General features: G+C 56.3%; 1 protein-coding gene across 4 annotated transcripts in view; it reads left to right on the top strand.

The window, feature by feature from the left end:
* IFT172 (intraflagellar transport 172) overlaps window positions 1–20,194 on the top strand; it is a 115,350-nt gene that overhangs the window by 66,972 nt on the left and 28,184 nt on the right. For all 4 annotated transcript variants that reach the window (XM_050951104.1, XM_050951105.1, XM_050951103.1 and 1 more), the window contains exons 21-37: window positions 8,230–8,307; window positions 9,297–9,545; window positions 10,485–10,563; window positions 11,008–11,128; window positions 12,163–12,307; window positions 12,384–12,473; window positions 13,109–13,206; window positions 15,000–15,135; window positions 15,220–15,336; window positions 15,737–15,879; window positions 16,374–16,467; window positions 16,647–16,711; window positions 16,870–17,050; window positions 17,894–18,003; window positions 18,287–18,416; window positions 18,820–18,918; window positions 19,920–20,029. In XM_050951104.1, coding sequence (XP_050807061.1) covers window positions 8,230–8,307; window positions 9,297–9,545; window positions 10,485–10,563; window positions 11,008–11,128; window positions 12,163–12,307; window positions 12,384–12,473; window positions 13,109–13,206; window positions 15,000–15,135; window positions 15,220–15,336; window positions 15,737–15,879; window positions 16,374–16,467; window positions 16,647–16,711; window positions 16,870–17,050; window positions 17,894–18,003; window positions 18,287–18,416; window positions 18,820–18,918; window positions 19,920–20,029 — 2,045 coding nt within the window. The remainder of the gene's footprint in view (window positions 1–8,229; window positions 8,308–9,296; window positions 9,546–10,484; window positions 10,564–11,007; window positions 11,129–12,162; window positions 12,308–12,383; window positions 12,474–13,108; window positions 13,207–14,999; window positions 15,136–15,219; window positions 15,337–15,736; window positions 15,880–16,373; window positions 16,468–16,646; window positions 16,712–16,869; window positions 17,051–17,893; window positions 18,004–18,286; window positions 18,417–18,819; window positions 18,919–19,919; window positions 20,030–20,194) is intronic.

The following is a 20,194-nucleotide window of genomic DNA, read 5'->3' as shown; positions in this document are numbered from 1 at the left end:
AAATTTGTTCACATCTTTCCTGAAATGTGGCGTCCAGAACTGGACACAATACTCCAGCTGAGGCCTAATCAGCACGGAGTAGAGCAGAAGAATTACTTCTCGTGTTTTGCTTCCAACATTCCTGCTAATACATCCCAGAATGATGATCGCTATTTTTCAACAGTGTTCCACTCTTCATTCATATTTAGCTTATGATCCACTATGACTGAGGGGGGACACGATAAAGAGTTACAAGTACATAAAAGGTTGTTACAAGGAGGAGGGGAAAAAAAATTTTCCTTAACCTCTGAGGATAGGACAAGAAGCAATGGGCCTAAATTGCAGAAAGGGAGGTTTAGGTTGGACATTAGGAAAAACGTCCTAGCTGTCAGGGTGGTTAAACACTGGAATAAATTGCTGAGAGAGGTTGTGGAATCTCCATCATTGGAGATTTTAAGAGCAGGTTTGACAAACACCTGTCAGGGATGGTCTAGATCAGCAGTTCTCAAACTGTGGGTCAGGACCCCAAAGTGGGTCATGAGCCCATTTTAATGGATCACCAGGGCTGACTTAGACTTGCTGGAGCCTGGGGCTGAAGCCAAAGCCTGAGTCCCATAGCCTGAGGTCAAAGCCAAAGTCTGAGGGCTTCAGCTCTAGGCAGTGGGGCTCAGGTTACAGGCCCCCTGCCTGGGGCTGAAGCCCTTGGTTGTTGTCCCCCCCATCAAAGACGGCAGGGCTTGGGTGGGCTTAGGCTTCGGTCCCGCCTCCTGGGGTCATGTAGTAATTTTTGTTGTCAGAAGGGGGTCACAGTGCAGTGACGTTTGAGAACCCCTGGACTAGATAATACTTAGTCCTGCTCTGAGTGCAGGACTCTGGACTAGAAGACCTCTTGAGGTCCCTTCCAGTCCTACGATTCTATGATTGTCTAGTCTCCTGTGGACGGTAATACTGTGGTCTCATTTCGGTTGTTGGTGTTTAGTGTGCCTTTGCTGGGTGGTGGTGGTGACCTCTGATATACAGGAGGTCAAACTAGATCGTCTAGTGGTCGCTTCTGGCTTTAAATTCTCTGACTCTGTGACCCATGCATAGGCCTGTCCCCTCTGGACCTACTGTCTTTTCATACCTGGACCTACTGTCCACAACTTCTGCCACCAATTGGCCTGCACTACACAGATCCTCAGGCTTCCTCTCCACTAACCCCATTTAAGCTCGTGGGGACATATCTCATAGAGTTGTTCTAAACCAACTAGGCCATATAAATGTTCCAGCGTAGCAACACTTGCACCTTTACCTCATTTGTGGACATCTCCTCCCATCAGAATGGTAGCTATCGTTTACATCACATCCCGACTCATCTATATACCCTGAAACCTTTCCCTGTAAGCCACAGGTTTCCAGTCAAACTTAAGGAGTAGAGCCTTTTGGATCTGTTCATAGTCCCCAGTATTCACTCTGTTCATCTGGCTATACACCTCTGCCACTTTAAGATTGACTAACGGAGTGAGACAGCGGAGCTGGTCTGCAGATTCAAACTAGTTTACATCACGAGCATTCTCAAAGGCACTGAGTTAGGCTTCTATATCCCCCTTCCTTAAACTGGGGCTGCACACTGGTACATAGGTTCCCTGGGGAATTGGCTTCTCATGGTCTCTCCACACATACCTCTCTATGGAGCCTCTTACTTCTCCACATGCAGTTAATGCTGTCGCTGCCTCTTGCAATTATTCAGCTTCTGTTTCTCTAGCTGAAGATTCTTCTCTCTCGGCACCAACTTCCACCCCTTCAAATCTAGCACTGTGGAATTGGGCCATGAGGACACTTGCTGCTGGGGAATTGGGCTGTGAGGATGCACTGCTGCAGCTGCCCCTATTGCCCTTGAACTCTGTCGGAATCCCACCTGTGCCTGCACCCTGGTTCTTGGTCCAATCATCCTTCTCCAGGCGAGCAAGCAGCTGCACCTCGTTTAACTTCCCAAAGCTTAACTGTGTCTCCCTGCACAGCTCCGCAGTACTGTTCTTAAGAGCTGGTCTTATGCCATTTTCTTGTTATTTCCTTTGACTAATTTTATTTTAATTCTTTGAGAGATTGCACATGTGCATTCCGCTCTGAGTCTGTGCTCCCAGCACATGGCCATTGGAAGCTTTTTCCCTCAGCGGTACCCATTGGGTGGCTTGAGAACCCTCTGTTGCTGCATGCCGCTGCAGCCAGGTCTGAAGCGCAGAGCCGCCACTAGACCACCTGTTGTTCCTTAATCATAGAACCATAGAATCTCAGGGTTGGAAGGGACCTCAGGAGGTATCTAGTCCAACCCCCTGCTCAAAGCAGGACCAGTTCCCAACTAAATCATCCCAGCCAGGGCTTTGTCAAGCCTGACCTTAAAAACCTCTAAGGAAGGAGATTCCACCACCTCCCTAAGGAACCCATTCCAGTGCTTCACCACCCTCCTAGTGAAATAGTTTTTCCTAATATCCAACCTAAACCTCCCCCACTGCAACTTGAGACCATTGCTCCTTGTTCTGTCATCTGCTACCACTGAGAACAGTCTAGATCCATCCTCTTTGGAACCCCCTTTCAGGTAGTTGAAAGCAGCTATCAAATCCCCCCTCATTCTTCTCTTCTGCAGACTAAACAATCCCAGTTCCCTCAGCCTCTCTTTATAAGTCATGTTCTCCAGCCCCCTAATCATTTTCGTTGCCCTCTGCTGGACTCATTCCAATTTTTCTTCTTACCGCCCGTGGCAGTCACTGGAATCCCTGTTCATTGCCAGAACAGCTTTCTCTGTGCTGTGTAGGGAGTGTCGTCATGGTTTAGTGGTTATAGTTAGTAAGTTTTAGTTGTTTGGTTAAAAAAAAGGGGGGGAGGGTTGATTTTGTTGTTTTTCTCCATTTCAGTGTTCTGCTGCTGGCTCCGAGGCATGCCCCAGTTGCTGGGCTTCAAGCCAAGTGCTTCTTGCTCAAAGCGTGTGCTGGTGAGCGACCCACACAGTAGTTGTCTTAAGTGCCTGGGCAAAGTATGGGTGAAAGACCAATGCCAGATTTGCTGGGAATTGAAGCCTAGAATGAAAAGGATAGGGAGGCTAGGCTGAAATGCGTGCTGATGGAGGCAGCATTCAGACCACTGTTGGAGCCATCCTGGTCCAACTCAGTGCCAAGGGTTACCGCTCCAGTGAAAAGCTCACCTCCAATGTTGCTGGAGTCCCAGCAGTGATCTCCTTCACCTGTGCCGAGGAAGAAATATAAATCTTCCAAAGAGGAACCAACCAAGGGAAGAGCTCCACCTTGCAAGTCTGGTAAGAGGGGCAAGAGGGAGTGGTACAGCATGCATATGAAATCTAAGCGCTCCTCCTCCAAATCAGTGCCTAAGCTGGCACAGTTGGCTTCAGTGCTGGAGAGGGCACCGTTCCGTGCGGTGCCAGAAGTAACACCATCAACTTCAGCAGCACTGCAGTGGCAGACACACTCTCAGTGCCGACTGCCCTGGAAGTGTTCACAGCAGCAAGGAATTTGCTCTGCTTCTGAGTGTCGCTGGCCATGCAGGAGTCAGATCCCTGGGCCCCGTTGCCCCATCTGGCACCAACACCAGCCATGTCACTTGTGTTAAGATGCCAGCTGCCTGCTTCCTGGACAGGCTGCCCATCGGTATCATCTGTGGGGAAGCCAACAATGATGGCAATGCTGTGCCCATCCCCAGATTCTTGGGACCAGCCTCCAACACCCACTGACCAGTCTCTCTATGGTCAGAGGGAAGGGAAGCTTCACTGCGGGACTCAGAGATGGGATCTCGTATCTCACAATGCTGAAGCATATCCCACAGATCCCTGCTCTCTCCATCTCCACTCACCAGCGCAACCCCACTGTGGACATTACTATGGAAGTGCGGCCAGGAGGTCACTGGGGACCACCCCTGTATTGATGGCCATGTTGGAACCCCTGGGTTTCCTCCCCAACTTCTAGATCCTCCCCTCGTCACGCCTACTCAGTGCCCTTATCTCGGCGGGGGAAGTCCTTGCACTGAGCTGCCCCATCCCATGTCCAGTACTGGGCTCAGAAGAGACGTTGAAAGCAGAGGAACAGCCTGTGAAAGAAATTCAACTACGTCCAATCTTGGCTTCCTCCTCCTCCTCCTCCTCCTCCTCCTCTCCAGACAAGGCAGTTTCCTTAGAGGCAACATCACCCCTTGTGATGATTTTAAAGCTTAACGGGAATTGTGAGGGAGGGTGGCTGCAGGTCGAGAAGGTCAAGGAGTCCTCATCTCATCTGATTGACGTTTGATCAATGGCAGATCCCTCTAGGATGGGACTGAGGCAATATTGGCATATGTAACGGTGCTGTAGTAGACCCCATCTTCATTGCCTCCCACCTCAAAGATAGCAGAGCACAAGCACTATGTGCCCTCCCAAGGCTTTGAATATCTTTACTCCCACCCATCTCCAGGGTCCTTAGTTGTTACAGCAGCTAATGAGAGAGAGCAATGGGTCATCAGGCTGTCACCTCCCAAAAATCAAAGGACTCAAAGAGATGGGACTTGTTTGGCAGGAACATTTATTCAGCTAGAGGAGTGAAGCTTTGAATTGCCAACCAGCAGGCTCTGCTGGGGCCTTATGACAAACACCTGTCAGGGGTGGTCTAGATAATACTGAGGGCAGGGGACGGGACTAGATGACTCACGAGGTCCCTTCCAGTCCTACAATTCTATGATTTAAATTTATGGGGCTCCATGAAGAAGTTCGCAGAACTGCTTCTTGAGAATGCCACGCAGAAGTTCTCTTCCCTGGTGAACAAGGGCAGACTAGTCTTGAGAACATGGCTGCCAGCATCCATTGTTGCCATGCAGAGATCCTCAGGGTTACAGTCTTCTGATCTCCCCTGTGAAGTCCAGAATACTATTCAGGACTTGCCGTTTGAGGGTCCTTCTCTGTTCTCAGACCAAGTGGACAACAAGATCCATGGGCCTGGTCAGAAAGTGCTATTGACCTCAACAGATCCACTGTTTTCCTACTCCATCTCTTTGTCAGGACCAGTCAAAACAGAAGTGCAGGGGTTAGAAGTGCAAGCCTCCCCCTCCTGTTGCTTCGGCTCCAGCTCTGGACCCTTCAAGACACCTGGCCAGTCGAGGATGCTGGGCCAGTCTTCCTCTCTCCAGACCCTATTTCCCCCACATTTGCAAACCATCTGTTTCACTTCCTCAGTGCTTGCTCCCAAATTACTTCAACCAGTGGGTCATGAGCATTGTGGAAGTGGGGTATACCCTTCAGTTTGTTTCTACCTCTCCCTCCCCGCCTATATTCCTATGCGGAGATCACGCCAATGAGGAGCTCCTTCTCCAGGAGGTACAATCTCTCCTTCGGTCAGAGGCCAGAGAAGAGGTTCTATACTGTCCAAGAGGGAAGGGGTTTTATTCCTGTTATTTCCTAATGGGGGGCAGTCTCAGTCCAGTTTTAAACCTGCGTCAACTCAACAAATTCTTAAAAAAGATAAAGTCTCTCATAGTCACCCTAGCTTCTGTTATTCCCACCCTGGATCTGGGGACTGGTGGGCCAGCCTGGACTTAAAAGATGTCTACTTCCATGTGGCAGTCAACCAGGTTCATAGGAAGTACCTCAGATATGTGGTAAATCAACATCATCAGCAGTTCGCTGTACTACCATTTGGCCTGTCAGCAACTCCCAGGGCTTTTACCAGAGTTATGGCAGTAGTAGCTGGCCTCCTGAGAAGATCGAGAATCCAAGTTTCCCCCTACCTAGGTGACTGGCTTGTGATCCAGACTGCAGGTATTGTTGTGTATTCCTGATCCAGTCAACATTCAGTGCTCTGGGACTGCTGGTCAATGCAGAGAATTTCTCCTTTCCCCCGTCCAGAGGATAGAGTGTATAAGGACTGTACTTGTCTCAAGTCAGAGCTTTTCTTCCAGACCTGCAGGTTCAGACAATCCATAAGAATGGCTATACTGGGTCAGACCAATGGTCCATCAGCCCAGGGTCCTGTCTTTCAACAGTGGCCAGTGCCAGATGCCCTGTTCTGTTCATTCCCTCTGAAGAAAGTATCGAGTGATCCATCCCCTGTCGTCCACTCTCCGCTTCCGACAGTCAGAGGCTAGGGACACAGAGCATGGAGTTGCGTCCCGAGCATATTGGCTAATGGATCTATCCTCCATGAACTTACCTAATTCTTTTCTGAACCCTGTTATAGTTTTGGCAATTCGATCAATTGTTACAGAGACGAAAGCTCACCTAGTCACAACAGCATGAGTCTGAGATTCTTTGGGGCATGTGGCCTCTAGCCCTTTTGATTCAGTAGGTCAGACTGCACCTCAGAGTTCTACAGGCTAGGCCGGATTCGCAACTCTCCTACTCTTATGGCCGAGGTAACGGCAACCAAAAATGGCACTTTCATTCATGGATGCAGCAGCGAGCAAGTAGCCAAAGGCTTAAATGGGGGACCCATAAATCTTGGCAACACAAAGTTCAGCTCTCACAGCAGGAACAGGTCTTGGAGTTTCCCATGGATAAGTGTCAGTTGTTCAGTCGTTAGGGCTCTCTCAGGATCCTCCATTGATGTGGGTTAGTGTCAGCCAGTCCTACAACAATCCATTCCTCCCACACCAGACAGTTCCCTGACACAAGAGCTCATGTCTCCGGCTCTGCCCCAGAGCAGCTTTTTACCCCTTCTGCCCCCTAGGCCAGGGAGTCACTGCCACGCGCATCATTCACAAAAATATTACAGAAAATTCCACTCTGTCACAGCTTTGGAGTCTTCTTGCTTTCCCTCAGCCGGACAGGTATAGCACAAAGCTGCAGCATCACTCATGGCAAATATCAGGGCATGTGCCTGCTGTTCTTGTGCTTTCTCTGTAAATCATAAGCCACCCAGAATCACTCAGACCTATGGATCCAGCAAGGCTGCTGCCTGAGTTTCCAAAATCAAACTTCTCTAGCAGTCATCTGTGCAGTGGGCCCTGCTGCTGCGCTGAGAGGACTCTGCATCCTTTCTGCTACAGCTTTCGCAGATCTGTTCCCTGGCTTTCCACTGCTCTCACTCCCTCACCACTCTGCTGCTGTGCGAGTCTTTCCTTTACCCCTGAGAGAGGAATTTCCCGTGGCTGACACCCACTGCTGTGAGGACATAAGCACAGAGCGCCAAGCTTTAAGCAGCATCTAGAGCAGGGGTAGGCAACTTATGGCACGTGTGCCAAAGGCGGCACGCAAGCTGATTTTCAGTGGCACTCACACTGCCCAAGTCCTGGCCACCGGTCCAGGGAGCTCTGCATTTTAATTTAATTTTAAATGAAGCTTCTTAAACATTTTAAAAACCTTATTTACTTTATATACAACAATGGTTTTAGTTAGATATTATAGACTTATAGAAAGAGACCTTCTAAAAACATTAAAATTTATTACTGGCATGTGAAACCTTAAATTAGCGTGAATAAATGAAGACTCAGCGCAGCACTTCTGAAAGGTTGCCGACCCCTGGTCTAGAGAACTCCCTGACCAGGATGTTCCTTCCTACATTTCTTAAGCTCCCCGCTGCACCACATCCTGGTCCTGTCTGGTGACCCTCAGGACCAGGAACTGTGTAACCGCTCCACAACTGGCTGTGAGGTTTGCCATGCATTGCGGTGGGGCTCATAGTTCCCTAGAAAAGGGACTGTTGTGATCATCTAGTCTGACGTCCTGTAGAACACAGGCCAGAGACCTGCCTCAGAATAATTCCTAGAGCAGAACTTTTAGGAAAACATCCAGTCTTGATTTAAAAGTTGCCGATGATGGAGAATCTACCACGGCCTTAGTAAATTGTTCCTGTGGTTAATTACTGTCTTTGCATCTTATTTCCAGTCTGAATTTGTCTCTCTTTAACTTCCAGCCACTGGATTGTGTTAGCCCTGTCTCTGCTAGACCCAAGAGCCTGCTGTTAAATATTTGTTCCCCATGTAGATACTTAGAGACTGTGATCAAGTCACTCCTTCCCCTTGAGCTCCTGGAGTCTGTCACTGTGAGGCAGGTGTCTAACCCTTTAATCATTCTCACAGCTCTTCTTGGTGGGAGCGAGGTTTTCCTGAGGTGCGGTGGGCTCGTTTATTGGCTGCAAGGTTTGCCCTGCTGCCCAGCATTCGGACTCATTGTTTGAAGTGCCCAGCCTGGCTTCATTTTGGGAGCTAACCCCATGTGGCAGGATGTTCCCCAGGCTTAGGCTGATGAGTCAGCAGAGAGGGAAGCCCACCCCATAGTAACGCTCTGCTCTCTGTGCCCAGAACGCGGTGGAGGAGGCCATGGAAATGTACCAGGAGCTGCACATGTGGGAGGAGTGCATTGTGGTGGCAGAGGCCAAGGTACCGTGTATATTGCGCTTTGCCCTCCCTTGCCGGTGGACTGGGCCCCACTGGGGTGCTCCATCTGTGCTGGGGGATAACGTCTGAGTGTGAGTTCTGTCACGGAGAGCCTGCACTTGCCTGGGAGGCTCCTAGTTGGACTCGGATGAGCCAGTTCAGTGCCAGGTGGTTGAGTGGGGAGGTGCCTGGGGGTTCCCAGCCTGGGCAAGGCCTCTGCTGTAAAGAAGGGGGGAAGGCATGTTATCACTCCGCGTGTGCGCAGAGCTGCAGAAGGGAATGGAGGGACAGGGCGGGGGTTGAATGAGGGGCTTGACTGTGATGCCAGGGACAGGGGACGAGGAAGGAGGATTCCTGCGGCTGACAGCTGGGGGAGGAGGCTGTTATCAGGCAGGCTGGGAAGGTACATGGGTCTGCAGCGGGCCTGGGTGCTGTAGACTTGGCAAGTGAGGAGGCCTGGGAGGAAAGGCAGTGCATCCTGCTGGGCCATGCAGCTGGGGAATGGAACTGAGAGGGGCTCATGGGGGGACACAAGGCTGGGGGAGGGAGGCATGAGGGGCTGAGCAGAGGGGAGAGAAGCTCAGGGGAAATGGGCTGAGTGGAGGGAGAGGGGAGCTCAGGGTGCTGTGGAGGGGAGGGAAAGGTAGTTCAGGGGGCCCTATGGGGCAGAGCAGAGAGGAGCTCAGGGAGTGCTGTGGGGCGGAGCAGAGGGGAATGTGGGGGGCTCTGGCCAACTTCTGTGCCTGGCACTGGGAGAAGCCTGCAGGAGGGGTGGGGCCGGGCAGGTGGAGCTCAGGGGTTGCTGTGGAGGGGAGGGAAAAGTAGTTCAGGGGACACTGTGGGGCAGAGCAGAGGGGGGCTCGGGGGCGCTGTGGGGCAGAGCAGAGGGGAATGTCGGGGGCTCTGGCTGGCATCTGTGCCTGGCACTGGGAGAAGCCTGCAGGAAGGGAGCTGGCTGGGGCTGACAGATGCTGCCCCCCTGCCTCCACCAGGGGCACCCGGCGGTGGAGAAGCTGCGCCGGGGCTATTACCAGTGGCTGCTGGACACGCAGCAGGAGGAGAAGGCTGGGGAGGTGCAGGAGAGCCAGGGGGAGCACCTGGCCGCCGTGGGCCTGTACCTGAGGGCTGGGCTGCCGGCCCGAGCCGCTCGGCTGGCCATGGCTAGAGACCCGCTCCTGGCCAATGGAGATGTCATCAACCGAATCACCACCGCGCTGATCAAAGGGGAGCTGTACGAGCAGGTGAGAGCCTCCCCCTCCCCCAGGGTCAGAGCTTCAACCCCTCCCCAGCCCCCCAGGTCAGCGCCTTGCCCCTCCACGAACCCGTCCCCCAGCCCCCCAGGTCAGCGCCTTGCCCCTCCCCCAGCCCCCCAGGTCAGCGCCTCGCCCCTCCACGAACCTGTCCCCCAGCCCCCCAGATCAGTGCCTCGCCCCTCCCCCACCCCCCCAGGTCGGCGCCTCGCCCCTCCCCCACCCCCCCAGGTCGGCGCCTCGCTCCTCCCCCAACCCGTCCCCCAGCCCCCCAGGTCGGCGCCTTGCCCCTCCCCCAGCCCCCAAGGTCTGCGCCTTGTCCATCCCTCAGCCCCCTCTCCCAGGGTCAGACCCACCCACTCCCCCTCCCCCAACCCCCCAGGTTAGCACCTCGCCCCTCCCCCAGGGTCAGAGCCTCCCCCTCACTCTCACGGAGTAACAGCCTTACCCCCACACTCCCCTCAGCCCCCACCCCCAAGAGAGTTGGAGCCTCACTTGCACAGAGCTGTGGCACCAGTTCCCTGAGCCCTAGAGATAGAGGGCTTGGCAGGAGCCGTCATCCCTGTCCCTGGAGTTGCTGGGAACTTCCAAGCAGCTCTTCGTGGTACCTTCTGGCATCTCCACAGGAAACAAACATGCAGCTGCTTGGCAGCTCCAGGACCAGCCCCAGGCTGGGTGGCATGCAGGGTAATGGCTCCAGGACCCTATGGCTTGTGGGTGGGCCTGGGGGCTCTGGACTGGGAGTGGCCCTGGGGCTGCAGGGTGCATGGCTTGTGGGGTGGGCCTGGGGGCTCTGTACCTGGCGGGATGCATGGCTGGGGCAGCGATGGGGGCCTGGGAGCTCTGGTACAGGCCCCCAGCCTGGTGTGACATGTGGCAGGTGGGCCAGCAGCTCTGCAGCCTGCCTGACAGCCTGTGTGTGTGTGCTAGGCTGGAGACCTGTTTGAGACGATCAGGAACCCCCAGAAGGCTCTGGAGTGTTACCGCAAGGGCTGCGCCTTCCTGAAAGGTACCATGGTCCCCATCCCCCTTCCTTGGTGTGAGTACCCCCGTCACCTCTTGCTGGGATGCAGGGATGCCTTGTCCTGTTGCCGCACAAGTGGCTGCCCCAGAGCCCAGAGGACCTGGCTGTGTGTCATCACTGCCTGTCTTCCTATCAACAGCTCTAGTTCTGAGCTGGAGCTCCATGAGCTGAGGAACAGGATTGCCGGGTGAGGCTGCCTACAAAGTGGGCACTGTACTCGATGCCCCAGGCCATCCCTTCCAGTCCTGAGTTCCCGTCTCCTGTAGCCACTCATGGCCCCAGCGCAGGTTCCTCCTGGGTTTATCAGCCAACAGGAGGCCAGGCGCTACTGGAATCAGCCCCTGCCTCCCAGGGCCTGGCTTCAGTGCTGCCAGGTCAGCATCCTCTCCCAGCTGGTGGCTGGTGTGACACGTTCCTGTCCCCTTGCAGCGGTGGAGCTGGCTCGCGTGGCGTTCCCTGCGGAAGTGCTGAAGCTGGAGGAGGCCTGGGGAGATCACCTGGTGCAGCAGAAGCAGCTGGATGCTGCCATTAACCATTACATTGAAGCCAGGTAAGGCCAGGCTGGAGTATTCCCACAGCAGCTGCGCAGCTCTGAAAGCAATGCACTTGGGTGAGTCTCCTTACACTAGTGAGCTAGCTGGACCCTGCAGGGTCTGCTGGAGCCCCAACGGGCCTGACCCACGGGACCCTGCTATCCCAGCCCTCGGCTCCCTCCCTCACACCTGCCCAGAGCCCTCTGCTATCCCAGCCCTGGGCTCCCTCCCCCACACCCAGTTCTGCTGGCGCCCAGAGCCCTCTGCTATCCCAGCCCTGGGCTCCTTCCCTCCCTCACACCCACCCAGTTCTGCTGGTGCCCAGAGCCCTCTGCTATCCCAGCCTTGGGCTCCCTCCCAGCCACCGAGCTCTGCCAGTGCCCAGAGCCCTCTGCTATCCCAGCCCTGGGCTCCCTCCCCTGCGTCACACCCAGAGCCCTCTGCTATCCCAGCCCTGGGCTCCCTCCCTCCCACACACTCACCGAGCTCTGCCGGTGCCCAGAGACCTCTGCTATCCCAGCCCTGGGCTGCCTCCCTCCCTCACACCCACCCAGTTCTGCTGGCGCCCAGAGCCCTCTGCTATCCCAGCCTTGGGCTCCCTCCCAGCCACCGAGCTCTGCCAGTGCCCAGAGCCCTCTGCTATCCCAGCCTGGGACGCTGATCATACCCTTTTCTGCCAGCGTATGGTGGTTTTATGATGGGGGACCTGGAGTCTAGGCTCAGAGCCTAAACAGCCCTTCCCTCATGATCTGCAGGAGGTGCCCAGAGCCTGTGCTGGGCCATTTCTCTAAGGTGCTGGTGGACTTTCTCTCCTCCATGTGCCAGGCCTGGTGACACTGTCCCCTCCTTGCCAGCTGTTCTCCCTGTCCCTCCTTGCTCTCCAGTTCCCTGTCCCCTGTGCAGACACGCATGCAGGTGACACGAGCAGGGAGGCTGCTTCGTTGTCTCCGCTCACAGTTCCCAGTCTCGCTGCCTGTCTCTCGGGTGAGCAGAGCTCTGCTGGATCTGGTCTCCCAGGCCTGCTAAGGATCTCTGCCCCTTCCGGCGCTAGGTGCTCCGTCAAGGCCATTGAGGCAGCCCTGGGGGCCCGGCAGTGGAAGAAGGCCATTTACATCCTGGATTCCCAAGACAAAAGGATAGCAGTCAAGTACTACCCAAGGATCGCCCAGCACTACGCCGCCTTGCAGGAATTCCAGGTGAGATGCCAGCTCCCAGCATCTCCCAGCCCCACGACAGCCAGAGACGGCTCACCTGCTGTCCTCTTCCCCACAGATCGCAGAGGAGCTGTTCATCAAAGGAGATCGGCCCAAGGATGCGATTGACATGTACACGCAGGCGGGGCTCTGGGAGCAGGCACACAAGGTAGGGATAGACGCTGAGAGCGGCTGAGTCTCTCGGGCCCTGCTCCCCACCTTCCAAAGCAGTAAATGTCTGGGCTCAGCAGCCTGCAGACTGTGCTCTCTTCCCAAAGGGTCACTGCAGGCAAGAGCTGTGAGCTCCCAGCCACAGAACGGGGTAGCCCACTGCTCCCTGTGCCCTGTCTGTGTCTCCCTCCACTTCCGGCTCTGGCCTGAATTACAGCACTTCTCAAAAGGACTGGCCAACCACCGGGCTAGCCCTGCTCTCACTGAGCTGCATGACCAAGCACCCACAGTCTGCTGTGAATGCAGCATCTGCACCCCGGGGGAAAGGGGTCGGCGTCTGTCCCTAGACCATCCAAAATGGAGACCAGCGAGATTGGCTGTGGGCAGCATGTGCAGAGTGCTCAGTGGGTGCCTGGAATCAGTGCCTAGGCTTCTGAGCTGAGCCCACCACACACCTAGCTGGTATTCCCAGGGGAATGGGTGGGTTTATATGCCGTGGCCTGCCTGGCTAGCTCAGCAGGGAGCTGGAGCAGATCTGTGAGGGACTTGGGGGTCTCTCCCCAAATTCTCATTATCCCCTTAAGCTGAGGTTGCTGGGTAGGGGACTGGAACCTGTTTCGTGTCTCCCTGCAGCTGGCGACCAAGTGCATGAGGCAGGAAGATGTGTCCATGCTGTACATCACCCAGGCTCAAGAGATGGAGAAGCAGGGCAAATACAAAGAAGCAGAGCGGTGAGTGTCTGCCTGGACACCATGGGTGGAGGGCTAGGCCTCGGTAGTGGCCCATGGGACTTGGAGCAGGACAGGGCTGAGTCTCTCCAGAGTCCAGTCCCCAGCCGGGCCTGCCAGGAATGTGTCCTAGGAGTCTTGCTGTGAGGTTGGTTTTATGATGGAAGGACAAAGGCGATTTCCTGGGACTGGAGGGTGGGGAATAGAAACCCCCTGCAGGTCACATGTCACCGCTCAGCTTCGTGGCCCTTGAACCATCTCACATGCCTCTGTAGCCCCAGCAACCCTGCCAGGCTGCCCTGGCCTAGCTTCTCCCCAGCCAGCCGTGTGAGGCTGGTGGCTGGGCCAGCAGCTCCCATTACAAACTTCGGGCTGGGTGTACCACAGTGTGCCACCTGTAGCCATTCCCTGCCCAGCTCTGAGCCCCCCTACTGCCACTCCCCATTTCTGGGGAGGCCCTAGGAGGCCATACAGCATGTCTCCCCACTGATCCCTGTGCAGGGGCAGAATGCACTAGCCTTGCCATGGGCCCAGCACTGCAGTTACTTTTCCAGATTTCTCTCTTCCGTTTTTCTCAACTGCAGCAACCAGTGGGATTTTTCTGTTTTTTCCCCCAAAACAAGTCTCTGTTCCTGCTCTGGGACCAGTGAGGAATGCCCCACTCTTTCTCCCCTGGTTCTGTGGAGGGCTCCTTGGAGGAGCAGAGAGTGATGAGACCTTTCTCAGCCCTTCTGAATGGACACTGACATTTCTTTCTCAAGTACTTGTTGTAGCTAAAGCTCTCCCTTCAGCGAGTGTTGGGTTTGATCTCTGGCACCTGCTCTCCCACTCTCCACGCAGCACTCCCACAAAAGGAGAGGAACTGAGACTGAGATTTCTATTATAAAAAACGAGCAAGGGGAGCCTGACAGGCCTCTTGGTACACAAGAGAGAGGCCAGAAGTTCACCAACCCAGTGGGGAATTCTGCAGGGCAGCGCCAAGCCACTGGCAGCCTCCAGCTGAGACACCAGGCAGGATTCCTAGGGGTGGAGCAGTTGTACAGTTTGTGCATCTGTTTGCACGTGGGCAGAGAGGGGCTGGACCAGATCCAGTGGTTGGCTCAGGAAGGTAGTCGGGGCTTTTTCCCTCCAGTGAGTGCCAGCTCCTATTGAGTGGACTGGCTGGCTGGGGGATTGAGAATGCAATACAAGCCTTTCTCCTTTATGGGCACCGCTCTGGTCAGCCCCAGGACAGGACTGCCGAGGTGGTGGTAGGAAATGGGATACTGGGCCACTCCCATGTAAGTCACCAGGTCCAATCAATCCCAGTAGCAGTGACATAAGCTCTTTAGTGGTCTAAATGAAGTGAGCTGGGTCCACATCACCAAGCCGTCATCAACCTCTGGGGCGGCTGTCAGCCTCAGCAGGGAGGCCAAGGCATGATTGGGCCCCAGAGACCCAGGAGGGTCCCTCCAGGGGAGAGCTGAGGCAGACTGTTAGGGACAGGATCGGAAGGTGGCCCTGCCCATCACCCGTGTGGGTAGGTTACATGGAGCCATCCATCTCCACAGCACTCAGTCCCACACCTTTCATCAACATGACATGCCGTGCACCATTTCCTGTCTGAGTATTCAGCCCCTGGCCTGCTCCAGCTGGCCCGGGAGCAGATGGGTTCATGGGCCTGGTGCAGTGACAGTGAGCGCCTGTTGCCCCTGCGTCCCGGACCCTGGCCCGGCGGCAGAGCCTTTGCCCGTCGCCCCTGCGTCTCGGGGCCTGGCCCAGCAGCAGTCTCAGCATTTCCATGCTTGTGTTCTCAGGCTGTACATCACAGTGGAGGAACCTGACCTGGCCATCACCATGTATAAAAAGTGTAAGATGTATGATGAGATGATTCGCCTGGTAGCAAAGTACCACAAGGACTTGCTGAGTGACACACACCTGCATCTGGGGAAGGTAAAGCTCTCGCGGTGCGGGAAAGGATCTGTCATCCCAGCAGGAGGGCTAGGACGCTCCCTAACACACCATCTCCTATGACAGGAGCTGGCGACTGAGGGCCGCTTGCAGGAGGCTGAGTACCACTATCTGGAAGCCAAGGACTGGAAGGCCACAGTGAACATGTACAGAGTGAATGACATGTGGGAGGATGCGTACAGGGTAACAGCAGTTCTTTAACAGAGAGGAGGACATGGCACCAGTAGGTCCCCGTATGTGTCTAGTAGCAGTGTTGCCGGCAGCACTGCAAGTCCCAGCATGCACTGCTCCCCACTGATCTGAACATAGGGAGTGTGGTGGTGGATAAGGCACTTGGGTCAGGAGGGAGCATTGCATGCTGGGATTCACGTCTGTTGCCCTCTTGGGTGAGCAGTGCTGAGGAGGCAGGGAGGTCTCTGCACTCTGTCCCCTGCAGGTCCTTGCCTCCTCCTCAGCAGGCTGCAGGGAGGCCATAACTTGGGGAAGGGTCTGAGTTGGGGAGGGAGCCAGAGACTCTGCTTGCTCCAGCAAGGAGCCCCCTGGGAGACTCAGCTGGTCCTTCGGCTCCGTTTGCTTTGGACAGGTGGCCAAGGCTCATGGGGGGGCCAATTCCTACAAGCATGTGACCTATCTGTGGGCAAGGAGCCTCGGAGGGGAAGCTGCCGTGAAACTCCTCAATAAGTTTGGGCTCCTGGAAATGGCCATCGACCATGCAGCAGACAATGGGTGAGTGTCCTGAGGCTAGGAGCTCGCCTCCTGGCACAGGGAGAGCAAAGCCAGGCCTGGGGAATGCCCTTCACTCACAGCAGCTACAGGCCTTGGGATGGCCAAGGAGGAGCTGCTGTGTGGCCCTCTGCCCACTTCCCATCCCTGGGGGCTGGGAAGGAGCTTTACCTGTCTTGGCTTGAGGGAGGTGAGGCCTTGCAGAGCTTCCACCTGCGGGGCCCAAGGCACCAGCAGCACCGCAAGCTGCCAGCCGCTGGGGCAGCCTCCTGCCACAGCATCAGCACCTGCTCTTTGCTCTCACTGCCTGCACCGTCCGTCACCACAGCCATCTCCTGTGCCGGGTCCCAGCCCCAGCACTCCCCTCACAAGCCTTCCACCTCACCCTGGGTTCTGCCTGCCAGGACCAGCACCAGCTCTCCCCGGCCCGTCCGCTCCATGTGGGGCACAGCCAGGACCTAGTTTGGCTTACCCTCATCCCTTTTCTCTCGTCACAGCGTCTTTGACTTTGCGTTTGAACTGGCCCGGCTCTCACTGAAGCAGAAGACACCTGAGATTCACTTGAAGTACGCCATGTTCCTGGAGGACGAGGTACGACCCCACACCCTGCACTGTGCCTGCTGCAGAGCACTCACCCGGGGGCCTGCACCAGGCAGGTTCTTCCGTCTCCCCAGGGAAGTGGCGTGCTGCAGCCCAGAGTGTGTAAACTGGCTCTGTGAAGTCCTTGCCTCTCCTGGCCGGGGTCAGCAGATTGCTCTCCTCTGTCCTAGGGCAAGTTCGAAGAGGCTGAGTCTGAGTTCATTAAAGCTGGGAAGCCCAAGGAAGCGGTGCTAATGTGAGTGCCCCCTGCTCACTGAATCCAGGTTCCAGGCCAGGGGGCCTTGCTCCCCTGCCTGACCCCAGCCTGGCAGCTCTTCTCTCCAGTCGATCTCATGCTCCCTCCCCCACCCCAATCTGCTGGACCCAGGCTGGCATGTCTCCTTGGCTCCCCAGGTTTGTCCACAACCAGAACTGGGACGCTGCCCAGCGCGTGGCTGAGGCCCATGATCCAGACAGTGTGGCCGACGTGCTTGTGGGGCAGGCTCGCTTTGCCTTTGAGCAGAAGGAATTCCAGAAAGCAGAGGCCTTCCTCCTGCGGGCCCAGCGGCCAGAGCTGGCCGTGAAATATTACAAGGTGGGTGCGGCCAGTGATGATGCCACTTCACCCCACACAGCTCAGTGTCTGGGCAGGGAACCCCCCATCATCCTCCCGAGAGCTCAGTGTCTGGGCAGGGAACCCTCCATCATCCCCCCGAGAGCTCAGTGTCTGGGCAGGGAACCTCCCATCATTCCTCCGAGAGCTCAGAGTCTGAGCAGGGAACCCCCCATCATCCCCCCGAGAGCTCAGTGTCTGGGTAGGAAACCCCCCCCATCATCACCCCGGAGAGCTCAGTGTCTGGGCAGGGAACCCCCCCCATCATCACCCCCGGGAGCTCAGTGTCTGGGCAGGGATCCCCCCCATCATCACCCCCTGAGAGCTCAGTGTCTGGGTAGGAAACGCCCCATCATCCCACCCCGAGAGCTCAGAGTCTGAGCAGGGAACCCCCCATCATCCCCCCGAGAGCTCAGTGTCTGGGCAGGGAACGCCCCCATCATCCCCCTGAGAGCTCAGTGTCTGGCCAGGGAACCCCCGCATCATCCCCCCAAGAGCTCATTGTCTCCGTGAGGATCCACCTCCCCTGTCCCCCACCTGAGAACTCGGTCTGGGCCTGGAACCTACAACCCCTGCCCTGTGAGTAGCTAGGGGGGGACCAGGGGGTTGGATCGGGAGGGGCTGTGGGTGCCCCTCCCCAGGTGTAGCTGTGGGGGGGGGGGTGTTCACGAGGGGCTGTGGTGTCCCCTCCATGGTAGTAGCGGTGAGGGGGTGAGGGGCTGGATCAGGGGCCCTGGGGCAGGGCTGGATCAGCCCTGGGGTGCCTGGGAGCCCAGCAGGCGAGCAAAGACCCTCCCCACTGTGGCTCTGGTGTGTTTGGCGCAGGAGGCCGGCATGTGGAGCGACGCCCTGCGGACCTGTAAGGAGTACGTCCCCAGCCGGCTGGAGGTGCTGCAGGAGGAGTACGACAAGGAGGCTGCCAAGAAAGGGACCAGGTAGGCCAAGGTTGTTCGGCTGGGGGCGCTGGGCTGAGCCGGTGCAGGGACGTCCAGCCCTTGGCTGAGTTCCCGCTCCCTGTGGCGGGGCCTCAAAGCCTGTTGCGTGCTGCCTCCCTGAGCACTGGGCAGGGGCAGGAGACAGCACCAGCTGAATCTCTCTCCATCCCTACACCTGCCTCTCCCTGTGTGCAGGGCTCATGCCCGGGCCTGGTCCCTCCAGGATCCCTGCACCATCTCCCCGTGCCCAGCACAGGCTCACCTCCTGTGTTGGTCCTGGCAGAGGCGTGGAGGGCATGCTGGAGCAGGCCCGGCAGTGGGAGCAGGCTGGGGAATACGCCAGGGCTGTGGACTGCTACCTGAAGGTACAGGATCCCAGTAACAGCCTGCTGGTGGAGAAGTGCTGGCTGAAGGTAAGTCCTGAGCCCCCTCCCCTCCTCTGGTACCCCAGGGGTTCCCCCACCCCAAAGAGACACCATGCCCAACTCCCAAGTGACTCTGGGGGCTTCAGACTGACTGAGACCCGAGAGATGAGCAGGGCACCAATGACCCATGAGGGCTCTGCCCCAAACAACCGCATCCCCTGGGGCCAGGGCCAGGATTGGACTCTGCGATGGCGTCCCTCCCCCCAGTCTCGGGGCCAGGGCCTGGCTGTCCCCAATGGGGCCCCTTCCCCCAGTCTCGGGGCCAGCGCCCGGCTCTACCCGACAGGACCCCTCCCCCCAGTTTTGGGGCCAGGGCCCGGCTCTCCCTGACAGGGCCCCTTCTCTCTGATATCTCCTGTCCCTTTTACTGCTGATGCCTCTTGTCCTGCAGGCAGCCGAGCTGGCCATTAAATTCTTGGGCCAGCCCCGGAGTGTGGAGGTGACTCGGCTGGTGGGACCCCAGCTGGTGGCCATGAAGAAGTACAGTGCGGTAGGGGCTGCTGCTGTCAGCGCAGTGCTGAAGGGAGGGAGGTGTTAATGTCAGTGGGATGAAAAGTGAAGGGGTGACTTGATTAGTCTGTGAGTACCTGCGTGGGGAACAAACATTTCATAACGTGCTCTTCAGTCTAGCAGAGACAGGGCTAACACATGCACATGGCTGGAAGCTGAAACTAGAATTCAGACTGGCAATAAGGTGTGAATGTTTAGCAGTGAGAGTCATGAACTACTGGAACAACTTGCCAAGATGCGTGGTGTCCTGATTTCCCACCTCATCTCCATATAAGGACCCCCAAAGGGTCTGGGGCAGAATGACGCATCCCCTCCTTTTGTCCATCAGTTACATCTCATTTCCCACACTCCAGTTTGGGTCCATTGATTTCAGATTCCATTCTCCTTTGCTTCTCAGACGCCATCTCAGCACAGTCCTTGGGAGGGATCAGGAGCCCCTTTGGTGGGACTAGTCCACTCTGTCCTTGAGGAGGGAGGGCTGGAGGCCATGCAGTCTCTGCGTGTCAACCGGGGGGCGAGAAGGGAAGCGGGCATCATGTCCCAGAGAAGGAGGCGGGCACTGTGTCCTGAGGCTAGGAGTGTGAAATACTGGGTGAGCCAATCACCATAGTGTGCTTGGATTTTCAGAAAGCCTTTGACAAGGTCCCCCATCAAAGGCTCTTGAGCAAAGTAAGGAGTCATGGGATAAGAGGGAAAATCCTCTCATGGGTCAGTAACTGGTTACAAGACAGGAAACAGTAGGAATTAGTGGCCAGTCTTCACAATGGAACACTGAGGTGGCCAAATTTACAAATGATACAAAATTCACTCCCCTTGAAACGTCTGGCATTGGCCTGTGTCGGCAGACAGGACCTGGGCTAAATGCAGCATTGCCCAGAGGCTGCAGTCAGGGCTCTGGCCCCATGGTGTGGGCACAGATGGCCTCTGGCCTTGAAGCTCCAGGTGACAATGCCCAAGCGTGACCCTGCTTCGCTTCTGCAGGCAGCTGAGCTCTACCTCAACCTGGACCTCATCCGAGAAGCCATTGATGCCTTCATTGAGGGTGAGGAATGGAACAAGGCAAAACGTGTGGCCAAGGAGCTCGATTCAAGGTAACCCTCAGGCCTGGTCCTCCTCACTGCCCCGTGCAGGTTTTCCTCTGTCCTGTTGTCCCCACACTGCCCCCTGCAGGTTCCCCTCCGTCTTGTCCCCACACTGCCCCCTGCAGGTTCCCTTCCGTCCTATTCCCCCCACACACACACTGCCCCCTGCAGGTT

This window comes from Gopherus flavomarginatus, chromosome 4 (assembly GCF_025201925.1).
Source record: "Gopherus flavomarginatus isolate rGopFla2 chromosome 4, rGopFla2.mat.asm, whole genome shotgun sequence".
NCBI classification, from domain to species: domain Eukaryota; kingdom Metazoa; phylum Chordata; order Testudines; family Testudinidae; genus Gopherus; species Gopherus flavomarginatus.
Note: the sequence above shows the minus strand (reverse complement) of the source record. Positions and strands in the feature narration are given on the sequence as shown.